Source organism: Mytilus californianus, unplaced genomic scaffold (genome assembly GCF_021869535.1).
Source record: "Mytilus californianus isolate M0D057914Y unplaced genomic scaffold, xbMytCali1.0.p SCAF_5, whole genome shotgun sequence".
Taxonomy (NCBI): Eukaryota; Metazoa; Mollusca; class Bivalvia; order Mytilida; family Mytilidae; genus Mytilus; species Mytilus californianus.
The window spans coordinates 24076313-24092176 of NW_026262701.1; the positions used below are offsets into that span (position 1 = coordinate 24076313).

At 32.8% G+C, this 15864-nt stretch overlaps 1 protein-coding gene and 1 pseudogene across 4 annotated transcripts in view; one reads left to right on the forward strand and one right to left on the reverse strand.

Moving 5' to 3' along the window:
- The first annotated feature begins 2079 nt into the window (after positions 1-2079).
- Positions 2080-8830, forward strand: LOC127701887 (uncharacterized; annotated as a pseudogene).
- Positions 8831-9133: 303 nt separating this feature from the next.
- The window catches only part of LOC127700812 (Golgi-associated RAB2B interactor protein 3-like), a 144713-nt gene continuing 137982 nt past the window's right edge, over positions 9134-15864 (reverse strand). For all 4 annotated transcript variants that reach the window (XM_052204489.1, XM_052204487.1, XM_052204488.1 and 1 more), the window contains exon 3: positions 9134-11679. In XM_052204489.1, coding sequence (XP_052060449.1) covers positions 11369-11679 — 311 coding nt within the window. In that variant the 3' untranslated portion in view covers positions 9134-11368. The remainder of the gene's footprint in view (positions 11680-15864) is intronic.

Genomic DNA, 15864 nt, shown 5'->3' on the forward strand with positions numbered 1-15864 from the left:
ATTACTGTTCAACTTCCGATTATGATCTAAAATAAAAATATTTATGACAGCTTGAATAAACTGCTTCGCCGAGCTCAGCTGGATACGACCGCAGAGGATCAACCCTGAACAGTTGGGGCAAAAATGGACACAATATTCAAGCTTAATACAGGTCTGAATTTGGATTGTAATTAAATATTTGACACATTATAGGTTTCTGACACAGAATAAATGTAGTCAAAGAACTTGAAATTGGTTGTATGATTTGAATTTATATTCAATTGAAGATTTCTTGCTGTTGTGCAATACACTGTGCTGTTGCGCAATACTTAGTAAATCTGTTTTCAGACTATATACAAAGAATTAGCAAAATAAATTGTAACCCGCAATTTTTTTCTTTGGAAAATTGACAATTTCTTAAATCTTGAGGAAAAAAAAAATTGACCCCCCCCCCCCCCAAAAGAATTTTTTTTTTACCCCCTCCAAAAAATATATTTGAAGAGAATTTTCTTTTTGAGGAAAAAAAATTGCACTCCCAGCCCCCCCCCCCCCCCCAAAAAAAATCCCCCTCCCCTTTCCAAAAAAATTAATTTTGAAGAAATTTTCTTTTTGTAAAATGTGGTACAAATTAAGAGACATCCATTCACTTTAACACAAGTTATTGTCTGAAAACTAGAAAAATGCTTGTTTTACACCCTTTTAGGCCCCTAATTCGTGAACGGTTTGGGTAATTACCCCCAAAATGAATCCTAACCTTCTACTCGTGGTATTGAACCTTGTGGTACAATTTCAGAGCAATCAAAATACTCATAAACAAGTTATTGTCCTGAAACTAGAAAAATGCTTGTTTTGGCCCCTTTTTGGCCCCTAATTCCTATACGGTTGGGAATATCACCCCCGAAAACAATCATAACCTTTCTTTTTGTGGTATTGAACCTTTTGGTTAAATTTCATAGAGATCCATACACTAAAACTAATAGTTAAAGTTTTAAGGTATTTGGCCCAGTAGTTTCAGAGGAGAAGATTTTTTAAATGTTAGCAAACTTGATGAACAAATTGTGTAAAATTGTCTTTAAAGGGCAATAACTCCTTAGGGGGTCAATTGACAATTTTGGTCATATTCAACTTTTTTGTAGATCTTACTTTCCTGAACATTATTGCTGTTTACAGTTTATATATATCTACAATAATATTCAAGATAATAACAAAAAGCTGCAAAATTTCCTTAAAACTACCAATTTAGTGGCAGCAACCCAACAATGGTTGTTCTATTGGTCTGAAAATTGTAGGGCTGATAGATCTTGACCAATTGAACAGGTTTACCCCATGTCAGATTCTCTCTAAAAGCTTTAGTTTTTGAGATATAAGGCCATGTTTTCAATGGATCAAAACTTCGGATACAATTTGTAAACTAAATACCCTAAGGAACATTTAGTTAAAGTTTGAAGGTATTTGGCCCAGTAGTTTCAGAGGAGAAGATTTTTGAAATAGTTTATGACGACAGACGACGACGACAGACGACGACGACAGACGGATGACGACGGACGCCAATTGATGGCATAAGCTCACATGGAGCCCTTCGGGCCCCGGTGAGCTACAATGAGTTCAGGTGTATACATTTCATTTATATATTGATTTGAGAAAAATCTGAATTGGTCACAGAGAATATTTTTTAAATAATCTAAATATCTATCAACTGGTGTATTGTTAGTCTTTATCAGTACGGTTATATCATAACCTCTTTTGGTCTTTTTGAAGCTTTGCCCTTATTTAGGATCAATAAAAATGAAACCTCGAACAGCGGTTTCTTGAAGAAGTTCTTTTGGTTCATTTAAGGACATATAATTACAACAGTGTGTTAAAATGTATTTTTTTACACAACATACCAGATGACACACTTTAAAAAAGGCAAAATGAACATCATTTTAGGAGTTCTGTTGTACGGTTTAGGATATCTGTTATGTTCGTTGGTAAAGAGACGCATCATACCAAAAGTATTTCAAATTGAATACAAATGCACACGTCTTGAAATCTTGAAATCATAAGGTATTTCTTTAACCATGTTACACACTTGTTACACCTGAGTCAGGTTTGGAATAAATGGCTTGTAGTATTGTAAGATCTTGTAATAAAAAACCTACAGGATAGTGGTAGGAGCCATTACAGAGGGCTCACCCGAGTTAACAAGTAAACTTTGATGGGTTATTTGATTTAAAAATATAGCTTACACCCATGAAAGGCATAAATGCATCAATAATAACCCAAACTGCAATGTGTGTTCGTACTGGTCGACTAGGCAGCCAACAAAGTGGTGGTGGTACTACGTAAATACTACACGGAAGTTCTTAAGAATGAAAATGCAAATAACAAAGTATTTTACTTTCAGGTCTGTGCGTTCCACGAGGAGTCAAATACTAGTAGTAAACAATCATACCATTACCACATCTCAGCTTTAGGTCTCCTCTGACCATTTGAATGTCCATACAATAATTTGCTACCTTAACTACACAAAAAACACTGTCAAAAATCGTTTCATGTCGGAGTGTTCTACAGCTGCTTATCTTTCAGTGATTTTAACTGGTTCCCTTACTACTACAAAGGAACTTATCACTAACTTTTATAATAAAGCATATAGAAATAAAGGAATTAATTATTTAAAGAGTATTAAAAACAACCAAAAAAATCTTTGGATGTTTTAGATAAATTATGTGTTTTTGGTGGTCTTTTCAATTCGGTTGACAGTAACGACTTGTTGACTCTCTACACTACAATTCCACACAGTCTTATCAGATTTAGATACGATCCATGTAAACTCATTGATCCTTTGAATAAGCTTATTCTTAAAGGCTATCAATTTAATACAGTAGTGAAATCTTTAAATTTTGTTTTTATTTTTACTTACATTAATTTTGTTTTTGATAAATTAAAACATCACTTAATTCATATTGCTATATATGTACAGTTAAGAGTACTCATGGTCCTACATCATGTCTATATTATTTATACTTATATTTGGCATTGCACAAGGTCATGTGATTCTCAGACTGTTTATGACGTCCTTACACTAAATCCGTTGGCGGTGTACTGATTGATAATTTAGTCTTGGAAAACATGATTTTGTGTTAGTTGTAGTTGGCTTTGAATTAGTTTCAAGTATCTGCGAGTACTCTTATATCGGTGATCTGTGTCTATTGTTTTATGTTATTTTATTCATTTGTGCTTCGTACCGATTTATTGAGTTTATCCATTTATAACTGATTTTTACAGTTTGTTCTTATGTTGTGCTGTAACACCACCGTCCCAGATTAGGGGTGGGTTGATCACTCACAAACATGTTTAACCCCGAAGAAATGCTGATATATGCGGAAGCCGGTTGGTGTCAGGGTGGAGTTTTATTTTTAACTCGTTATAACAACTTAACTAACTCGTTAAAACGACTTAGCTAACTCGTTAAAACGACTTAGCTAATTCGTTAAAACAAAACTTCCGGTAACACCATGTGCTTGTGCTTGTATGTACGGAAGCGTATAGGGGTCTTATATTAGTTAGTTAGCAATGCTTAAGAAAACTTAATTAATACAATATCATGCACTATATTGCATTAAATTGTTTTAATTTAGATAATTTACTAACTTATAAGACTTAGAGATTTAACTCATTTATTTATAGATACAAGAAGATGTGGTATGAGTGCCAATGAGACAACTCTCCATCCAAGTCACTATTTGTAAAAGTAAACCATTATAGGTCAAAGTACGGCCTTCAACACGGAGCCTTGGCTCACACCGAACAGCAAGCTATGAAGGGCCCCAAAAATGACTAGTGTAAAACAATTCAAACATGAACCAACGGTCTAATCTATATTAAAACGAGAAACAAGAAACACTTATGAACCACATCAACAAACGACAACCACTGAACATCAGGTCAATATTATTTCTTTCTTATTTCATGGATGTAAATTTAAATATTTTCATTTTTAGAATTTATTAAGTTGCATTAGATAAAACAATTTAATGTTAAGGAAACTTAATTAAGGAGTTTTCATCAATTATACTGTTTTAAATTGTTTTAATTAAGTTCATTTTCTAACTCATGAATACGGAAGCGTATAGGGGCCTTATGTTAGTTAGTTAGCAATGCTTAATAAAACTTAATTAATACAATATCACGCACTATATTGCATTAAATTGTTTTAATTTAGATAATTTACTAACTTATAAGCGATTTAACTCATTTATTTATGCCAATCTTATTTCATACTAACTTTATGGATGTAAATTTAAATATCTTTATTTCTTAAATTTATTAAGTTGCCTTAAATAAAACACTATAATGTTAAGGAAACTTAATTAAGGAGTTTTAATCAATTATACTGTTTCAAATTGTTTTAATTAAGTTCATTTATTAACTTATGATAGATAAATCCAACTTAATTAAGGCATTTTATTTTTATATTTATCTAAAAAGTATAAATTTAAAAACTGTATTTCTAATATGGCATAACTAAAGCAAGTTAACTGAAATGGTGTAAATATTAACGTTATAACAAGTTAGCTAAGTTGTTATAACGAGTTAGATAAGCTAAGTCGTTATAACGAGTTAGCTAAGTTGTTTAAACGAGTTAGCTAAGTCGTTATAAAGAGTTAGGTAAGTTGTTATAACGAGTTAGATAAGCTAAGTCGTTATAAAAAGTTAGCTAAGTCGTTAAAACGAGTAAGCTAAGTCGGTATAACGACTTAAAAATAAAACTCCACCATGACATTAACCGGCTTCCTTAGATATATTATAACCAGCCCATGCATTGTTAATTGTAGATACAGAGGCTATTCAGAAGAAGTTTCGATAAGTACGAATGACTCTAAGTGCAGTTTGATATTAAAAATGTATTGCAAAAGACTACTGGAAACCGCTTCAATGACAGTGAGAAATTCCTGATCTTTCAGTGTCAATACAATTCGACTTACGGTTATACTAGATTTAAATTCTGTCAAAAAGATTTACCGGACAGTTTTTAATCTCGTTATGTACATAGGATTCAAATAACATTTGATAGTCAAAACCGACTACAATCTAAAGAAAAAGCGTCTGCGGCGTCGGAGGGAACATCCTGATCTTTCAGAGGAGTAGGTTCGTAAAGGCCTTAATATGGCCCCCAATCCTAGATAAAATTTAAAATCAGGATTTATCAATCAATATCACAATGAATCATAGCCCAAAAAAATTACTTAATAGGAAATTGGTCTTTTTGTTGAAAATTTAGCGTTCTTTTCATGGCAAATATAAAAATAAGAAGATGTGGTATGATTGCCAATGAGACAAATCTCCACAAGAGACCAATAGACATAGAAGTTAACAACTACTAGTATATGTCAACGTACGGCCTTCAACAATGAGCAAACCCCGTACCGCATAGTCAGCTATAAAAGGCCCCGAAATGATAGATGTAAAAGAATTCAAACGAGAAAACTAACGGCCTGATTTATGTACAAAACAAGGAACGAAAAACAAATATGATATACAGCAACAAACGACAACCATTGAATTATAGGCTCCTGACTTGGGATAGGCACATACAGAATTTGGCGGGGTTAAACAGGTTTGAAGGCGCCAACCCTCCCCTAACCTGGGACAGTGGTGTAACAGTACAACAGAAGAACACACTATAAAAAACAGTTGAAAATGGCTTAACTCATCAGATCGATACAAAGCAGAAAGACATATAACAAAAACACAAACCGGACGCGGCAGGTTATTTATACATCCCCACAACAAAAAAGACACTAAGTACAGATCTGAGAGTGCTCGCAGCTACTGACAGCTAGTTCAAAGCCAATAACAACTAATAAAAAACATCATGCATCTAAATAGTACACATTTTGATTTTCCACGATTTCTTCGCCAGAGGAAATAGAAGAACACAAAACATCAAAAGCCTTGACGGAAGATTTAAAAACAGTTATTGACAACTGTAAGAGGAAAAGATCGGACGACTCTTTGAAAACGATGAATGTTATTATTTCATCAGTAAGTGGTGAAAAAATCAGTGACAATAAATGCAGAAAGAAACTGGCTAGGAAATTGGGATTACCGGTAAGAAGAGTTAGCCGTGGTCATGCAATTAGAACAAGAATACTTAAATCTGAAAAATCAAGCTGGACTTACACAAATAGAAAAACTAGATCAGATGCAATAACACCTGACACGAAGAAACGTATTTATGAGTTCTGGTGTAAGCCTGGTATTTCTCGTCCGACTGGTAACAAGGCAGATATCAAAAGGGTCCGCATTGGTCCGAAAACTTATTCAAGCCACATGACACACATACTAGAAAAAACACAGACCGATGTGTATTTGGACTTTATCGGAGAAAACCCTTCTATTAAAATAGCTCAAAGAATGTTCGAAAGGTGCAAACCCTACTTTGTGCGACCCGTCCGACCTAAGGATAGACAAACATGTTGCTGCAAGTACCATGTAGAATTTAAAACTGTCTTTAAATCGTGTATGGAATTCCGAAAGAAACTTTTGATAGAAAATGAACCGAATGAATGCTATTCTACTCCTGTGTACGATTCAATATCTGATGTCGTTAATGCAACATTATGCGAAAAAGTTGATGGTTCACACAATTTACAGTGCCTTAAAAGAAACTGTTCCGATTGTGGAGTTAAAATCTTGAATTTTCTGCCTTGTGAACTTGATGTATCTGACACTGCGGAATTTGTAAAGTGGGAAAAGTTTGGAAATGTAAGCGTTAATGTTAAAGGGAACAAAACCATAAAGAAACTAATGCTCGTGAAAAAAAAAAGTCAAGTTGGTGAATTGTTTTCATATTTCAGAAAACTAATTGAAACTTTTCCAGTGCATCAGCACAGAGCTACATGGCAAAATGAACAATTTCAAAATCTTGTTAGAAATATGCCAGAAAAGCAATGTGTTTGTGTGCATGACTTTAGTGAAAATTACAGGTGTTCCGAGCTTACTGAGATTCAAAGTGCTTACTTTCAAAAAACCGAAGTGTCGGTCCATGTTACTATTCTACATAGACATGCATTGCTAGAATACGATGGTGTTGATAGTTCAGAAGACTTTCCTGAAATTATCACGGAACAATTTTTCGTTATAAGCCCAGACTTAGTTCATGATCAATACTTTGTTCACCAAGTCCGAAATTATATAGCGGAATATTTACAGTCGATTTCATATTCAGTAGAAACAATGCACGAGTTTACTGACGGGTGTGCAGCCCAGTATAAGAGCAGACACTGTTTCGGAGATATTAGTCAAACAAGCGACGACTTTCGATATCAACATTTCACAAGAAATTTCTTCGAAACTTCCCATGCAAAAGGTATTTATAATATATAATTTAGTTTATTATCCTCGAACTTACTACTATGATTGCCTTTAAATACAGTTGAATGTCAGTCCGTCTGTCAGTCTCTACGCTAGATATCTTGGACACAGATTTAATGATTTTTCTCACATTTTCGAGTACAATGGAATACATATTATTTAGCTTTTGATTGAATATTTATGAGTTATTTGTGTAAAATGTAAATATTTTAAAAGCGGTCGGGTATTCACATTATCGGTAAACTGTTTTCTTTCAATCCGTCACATTATGGGTTAATGTTTGAAAACATTATTCTAGAAAGTTTTTTTTTTTACATGTTTTTTTTATTATATCGAATTTGAAATAAATGTAGTTTGATAAAACATGTGCGTCGGACTAAATTACACCTGACACAAAAATAAATACGTTGTATCAAGGAACAGGGCTTTTATTTCTGTTCTTCATCTTGGCAGTCGCTGTAGGGTATTCAATGTATCTCTTATATTTCTCGTGACTTTCGGTATTGTTACTATTATAAAAATCATAAACCTTGAACGCGGTAAAATGATAAGGTCCAATGTCATGCAGTTGACATAAAAAACTTATCTGTGCATTTCAGGACCACAAGACGCTGCTGGAGGAATTATTAAGAGACAAGCCGACTGTGCCATTTTACGCGGACAGACTCAGATAAGGACAGCAAAAGATCTCTATGAATACGCGAATTCATTTCTAACACAACCGAGGTCACATTGTAAGAGAAGAATATTCCGATATGCGGAAACGATTCACCGTGACAACAGAATGTCTTTTAAGCCGGTGCCTAGCATTCCGACGATCTCTTCACCAAGTAAGAGCTAGTCGTGATTCTGCTAAAGGATTGATAAATATCAGTGAATTCTCTTGTTTCTGTGTAAACTGTTGTCATTACATGTATGACCAGTGTTCTAATTCGATAAAAACTGGTGGTTATACTGAATGGGAAATGAAGCGAGAATACAGAGCGGATGCACAAGAAAATGAAGAAAATGAACAAGTGTCTTTGCAAGAATTAGTTTCGGTTGGTCAATTAGTTGCGTTATATACTGACGACGATGAGGAGGAGTACTACATGCTGAAAGTAGAGAAAAGCATGGAAACGTTACGCATTGACACAACGGATTCTTGGGGATCTTTACTCCCTGCGGGAACACCTGTGTTTCGTGGTCTATATTACAACAAAACGAACTCTCCTTTTCAATATCGTCTTGTGAACAGGAAAGCGGTTGTACCTGCTGCGTCAGTGGTCTATATTTGTTCGGAAGTAACCGCAAACAATGTCATTCGAATCACAGAAGAAACACATTTAAATGTTTTAGAATGTATTAATGAAATAAAAAGCTAGAAATTTATTAATCAGTATTTATCCCTATAAAGAAACAGTAGTTATAGAAACCAATAATATATGAAAATATATACATGTACATGTAGGGAATGCTTTAAAGAGGTAAAAACGAATGGGGGGGGGGGGGGGGGGGGACAATCGTGACAAACATAAATTCATACGTTTGTTTAACAACAAGCGACTTGGATAAAACGTCAGTCAAAAAGTGTATTTCGACGTTATTTTAATGTAACGTCAGGTATCACCAGTATCGTGCGTAACGTCTTAAAATTTTCGGTTTCAAGTATAGCCCTTACCGAACTTACTCCTTTTAAATCTTTTAAGCATTGACAAATCACTGTACGAAATTGCTCTTTTCGATGAAAAGGTTTCTTTTCATTGTTTTTAAGTCCGGAACAAGGCTCTGTTATTTTTAAAGATTAAGACGTAGGTTAATTCATATTGCTTTTATTTGCTTTACCTTTCATTGCTATTAACATAAGTCACATCACCTCTGAAATAATGCATACAAGTTATATCTACTAGATAAATGACACTTAATTTTAATACAAATATTAATGTATATTAAGGAGTCTGTAGAAAACAACCAACCAACACATTTAATTAGTATCGGATCTTACGACAATGCCGTACAAACAGAACAAAATTTAAAAGTTATAAGATTTGTGCAAAAATACTGATGCATGTCATGTTGTTCGTATATTTTGAACTTTCATCAGTATCTTTGCACAAATCTTAAAATTGGATATGTTCCAATTGGCGTAGCCCCAATCCCGTTATCTTTTCCGCGAATGTGACCTACCGAATTAGACTTGTAACCGGATTTGTACTTACATGAGCAACATGACGGGTGTCACATGTGGAGCAGGATCTGTTTACCCATCCTTTGGGGCTCGTGTTACTCATTCTTTAGTTTTCTATGTTGTGTTTAGCATACTGATGTTTATCTTTTGGTCGCTTTTCGTTATTTTGCCATGGCATTGTCAATATAAAAATTAGAAGATGTGGTTTGATTGCCAATGAGTCAACTCTCAACCAGAGACCAAATGACATAGATAAGTCACTGTACGGCCTTCATACCGCATAGTCAGCTATAAAAGGTCTCGAAATGACAAATGTAAAACAATTCATACGAGAAACTAACGGCCCGATTTATATACAAAACAAGGAACGAAAAACAAATATGATATACAGCCACAAACGACAATTCTGAATTACAGGCTCCTGACATGGGACAGGCACATACAGAATGTGGCGTTCGTTTTCGACTTATGAGTTATCCCTTTGGTATTATTTGGCTATTTTTTAAGACTCAAATTTTTTCTGTTTGTGCGGCATCGTCGTTAGACGATTCGATACTTATTAAATTATAGATACATAATAATAAGACTGGTATCTCTCTTCACTAACTAGGAAGGGATACACAGAAATAATATTGAAATTTAATATTTTTATTTGTTTATGTGCAATAGTCAATAGTCAATAGTCTTTTTGCCAATTCCGTAATTTGAGATCTATGTGTATGAGTTGTTTCTCTTAGGAGGGGCATACATTTAAATTGACAATCAAGAGCAAGAAAAGAGCAAATTTATCTGTGCGTGATGTGTACAATCTTTTAAGTTTTTCAAGTTTTTCAAATCTTTTAATTACATTTAATTTTTTGTCACAGTAAGCTAAAAACTTTTGAATTCAATAGTTACTTTTTCATTGAAAATTGGTTTTAAACAACTATATGTATAAAATAACACACTTTAAGAACAAACTTGCATGCGCAACAGCTTATTTTTTCAGGTTAGAAACTGGTCTACAGGCAAACAACTTGTGTTAAAAGTGTGTGTTAAAAGTGTGTAATAACAGAATCAAATCGGTAATTGGCAAATAGATTATTATAAGCCTTTCTACCTGCCGTTAGGTTTTAAAGGACGATAACTCTATATTTTACCGGAAGCTGAAATGCGCAATGCAATCACAACCTATTTTCACGAGACAAATACAGTTATCCTGAACGGACCGTAAATCTTTGCTTATTTCCACCATTAATTCTGTTATTAACATCTATTTGTTATAATAGGTACAGTCATTGTATTAAACAAAATCATTCCTCTTTGTCGCATAATTTATATATAATGCATAGTGATGCACGTTGACTGAATTTGACATTTCAAAAAATATGAATCCACCCAAAAAAATTGACATGATAGAACTTTTCGGTCGTATAAAAACATTACAGAGAAAATGATTTCGTTTTTTGCCAGAAAATTGATGAAACAGACTATACAAAATAAGAGTAGTGATTAAACATTGGGTTATTCCTCTTAGTATGAAAAAATGTCAAAGAAAAACTTTGTTTGTTCCCCTTGCATTCATTTGTTGTTTATAAACAAAAAAAATATATTACTATTTTCTCAGGCGTGCTTGAATATACAGTCAAATGTTTTGTTATATTTTGCTGTAATTGTAGATGACTGTTTAAAAACAAATTCCATTGGTTTATTTTGATATTTACAAAATTATGTAGAAAGGCTATTATTATAAATCATGTTTTGTTTAACTGCCAACTTGTGTAATAAAAAATAAATTATTATACTACAAAATCAGGCACTGTAAGTGGACTACTGAAATATGTCCATGCCTAAGTCTTTGATCAGTTCTTTTAAACGGACATTTTACATTTGTTTTGCATGGCACACTATCTCCCCCGTTGTGTTTAACATCATGTACTCAATCTGGAATTCTTCTTTCCATATATTTTCAATCACAATGTTCGGTAAACTTGTATAACAGCCTGTGGCAATTGTTACTTTTTGTATGTTTGCATGACTGAGCAGGTCCTTGAGATACATCCCAATGGATGGTACCTCGGATACGTCATGTAATACTGGTTTCCAGCAATCGTATGTTATATGTCCATCATCTTGATTCGTACTCGTTCCTACGACCAATAATCCAATACCTCCAGTTCCAGCCACAACGGCAGCTAAAATAATATCACAATGTGAGAAAACATGAAAGAAAATTATGATCAATAAAATTGGGAGCGGAACGCAGCTAGATACGACCGCAGAGGTCGAACCGTGAACAGTTGGGGCAAATATGCACACTACATTCAAGCTTGATACGTCTCTGAATTTGGATTGTGATTAAATATTTTACACAGCATAGGTTTCTGTTACAGAATTAATGTGGTAAAAAAACTAGAAAATTTGAAATTAGATTTTACCTTTTATGGTCCAATATCCAAAATCTAAATACATGGTTAGATTCAGCATATCCAAGTACAACAAGTATTTAAATTTATTCATTTATCAATGGACCATAATATCCAAGTACACCAAGAATTTAATTTATTTATTTATTAATGGACAATATTAGCTAAATTTTTAAAGGGGTTCGCTTCATAAAAATATATATATATATATATATATATAGCATTCTGAAAATAAATTCATACAGAATAACAAACAAACCGAAAAAAAAACAAGAGGCTCTCAAGAGCCTGAATCGCTCACCTGTAGTTTTTTATTTAAAGTTTTCATCGAAGTTTTTCTTTTGCTTTTAAGTTTTTAATGTATAATTAATAAGTGTGGACACAAACCAGTGTGGATAGTATCAAGCGTTCTGAGAATATTGAAAAGTGAGCTAAAAACAATAAACGAAAAGCAAATATGAAACACAGCAACAAATGACAACCACTAAAATTATTGGACTTTGTGCTGTGCAAGGAGGGATAAAATTTATGTACTGTATCCAAACCCTGTCTTTAACATGGGACTGTGCATTTACAGCACAACATAAGAACAAACATTTATTTTGTTTTTAAATAGACTTCCTGTATGTATCAGTGTGTTTATTTATTCAACATCAGCTAGAGGTACAAAATTTATTGGTGATAGGTTTATAACAAATTATGTAAAATTACCCTTAAAAAGCAAAAACTCCTTAAGGGGTCAATTGACAATTTTAATCATTTGACTTATTTGTAGATCTTACTTTACTGAACATTTTTACTGTTTACATGTACAGTTTATCTTTATCTATAATAATATTCAAGATAATAACTAAAACTGCAAAATTTCGTTTGAATTATCAATTAAGGGGCAATAACCTAAAAATCAGTTATCCAATTTGGCTGAAATTTCAGGGCAGGTAGATCTTGTCCTAATGAACACTTTAACTCATTGTCAGATTTGTTCAAATACCTTGGTTTTAGAGATATAAGCCAAAAACCACATTTTACTCCTATGTTCTATTTTTAGCCATGGAGGCCTTGTTTTTATGAAACATAATATATAACACAGACTTTATACTAGATACCCTAAGGATCATTCATCGTAAGTTTAGCTAACATTGCTTTAGTAGTTTCAGAGGAGAAGATTTTTTAAAGTTAACAATCATGATGAACATATTGTGTAAAATTACCTTTAAAGGGCAACAACTTCTTAATGGGTCAATTGACAATTTTGGACATTTGACTTATTTTTAGATCTTACTTTGCTGAACATTTTTACAGTTTACAGTTTATCTCTATCTATGATAATATTCAAGATAATAACCAAAAACTGCAAAATTTCATTAAAATTATCATTTTAGGGGCAATAACCCAAACATCGGTTGTCTGATTCGTCTGAAAATTTCAAGGCAGGTAGTTCTTGACCTAATGAACACGTTTACTTCATGTCAGATATGCTCTAAATGCTTTAGTTTTTGAGATATAAGCCAAAAACTGCATTTTACCCCTATGTTCTATCTTTATCCATGGCGGCCATGTTTTTTTGACGAAACAGAAAATAAAACACAAACTTTATACTAGATACCCTAAGGATTATTCAGCCTAAGTTTGGTTGAAATTGGTTCAGTAGTTTCAGAGGAGAAGATCTTGAAAAATGAAAAAAACAATTTCCAAAATATCCGTCATCATTATTACAATGTCTTTAAAAAATCTATAAAACTTACCTCTAATAATTTTTCAAAATATCAAATGGTGAACAATAAATTTCAAGCTATATTTATACAGAATTTCTACAATTAGAATATGATGCTATATCTATTTCTAACTATGAATTTACTAACAATTTCTCTTAATTGTGCAATACAGCTCTGAATTTAAATTTTGATTAAATATTTGACATAGCAAAGGCAAAGACAGAGAATGAATGTTGTCTAAGAACTGAACAATTTGAAATTGGACTTTTACCTATTATGGTCCAATATCCAAAATCAAAGAACTCCAAGAATTCAATTTTTGATGAAATAAAACAAAGTTTGATTTAGGACCCTTTTGAACTCAATGCGGATCAATTTGATAATGGTACCAAAAAGCCAAAAATCTAAATACACAGCTAGATTCATCATATCAAAGAACACCATATATTCATGTTTTGACGAAATTAAACAAAGTTTAATTTTGGACCCCAATTTGGACCAACTTGAAAACTGGGCCTTAAATAAAAAATCTAAATACATGTTTAGATTCAGCATATCAAAAATCCCTTGCATTCATTTATTGTTAAAATCAAACTTAGTTCAATTTGACACTTTGGACCTTAATCTGGACCAATTTGAAATACTGGCCCAAAATAAAAAAAAAACTAAATTACTCGGTCAGATTCAGTATATCAAAGAACCCCAAGAATTCAATTTTTGTTGAAATCAAATTTTGGACACTTTGGACCTCAATGTGGACCAATTCAAAAAACGGGGTCCAAAATCCAAAATCCAAAATCACAGTTAGGTTCAGCATATTAAAGACCACCAATTTATGCAAAGTATTAAAAAAGTATTATTTTTGGCCCACTTTTCCCAAACGATTAGGGCCATAACCCCCAAAATCATTCCCAACCTTCTTTTTTTGGAAACTTATGGTACAATTTAATAGAGATCCGTAGACCTATGCTCAAGTTATTGTCCTAGACTTTAATGACCCTTTTTGACCCCTAATTCCTAAACGGTTTGGGCCATAACCCCTTAAATCAATCACAACATTCCTTTTGAAGAATGGAACCTTGTGGTACAATTTCACAGAGATCCATGCACTTATACACAAGTTTATTGTCCTGAAACAAAAAAAAAAAAAACAAGAGGCTGTCAGAGTGACAGCAAACAAGATTTTCCCACAGAGGTCAAACCCTAAACTATTGAGCAAGTATGGACACTACATTTAAGCTTAAAACAGCTATTAATTTGGATTGTGATTGAATATTTAACACAGCATAGGTTTGTGACCCAAAATGAATGTGGTCAAAGAACTGAAATATTTAAAATTGGACATTTAACTATTATGGTCTAATATCCAAAATCTATGTACATATTAGAATCAGCATATCAAAGAACCCCAAGAATTCAATTTTTGATGAAATGAGACAAAAGTTTAATTTGGGACCCTTTGGACCTCAATGTGGACCAATTTGATAAAGGAGCCCACAATCCAAAATCTCTCAATACATGGTTAAATTCAGCATTTCAAAGAACCCCATAAATTCAATTTTTGTTGAATCAAACAAAGTTTAATTTTGGACCAACTTAAAAACTGGGCCCAAAAATCTAATATTTAAATACAGGTTTAGATTCAGCATTTCAAAGAACCCTATATATATTAAATGTATGTTGAAATGAAACACAGTTTAATTTTATCCATAATATTTTCTTCGCAAAGGGAAATAACTCAAACTGGATAAATAGTTCTCTAAAATAGGATATGATGCAATTTTTCAAATTATAATCAATAATATAATAACAACAACCAGTGCTGAATCAGTTCTCTAGAATTAGATATGATTTAACACTCAAACATTGTTAGAATCAGCATATCAAAGAACCAAAGAATTCAATTTTTGATGAAATTAAACAAAAGTTTAATTTAGGACCCTTTGGACCTCAATGTGGTATTATCTTATTAATAATGAAAATAAATACAGGTTTAGATTAAGCATTTCGAAGAACCCTATATATATTAAATTTATGCTGAAATCAAACACAGTTTTATTTTGTACCCCATTTTGGACCAACTTGAAAACTGGGCCCAAAATCAGAAATCTAAATATCTGTTTATTAATAGACAATATAAGCTTAGTTTTTAAAGGAGTTCACTTCATCAAAAAAAATATATAGCATTCAGAAAATTAGTTTTTACAGAATAACAAACAAACTTGCCACAAAATTCTTC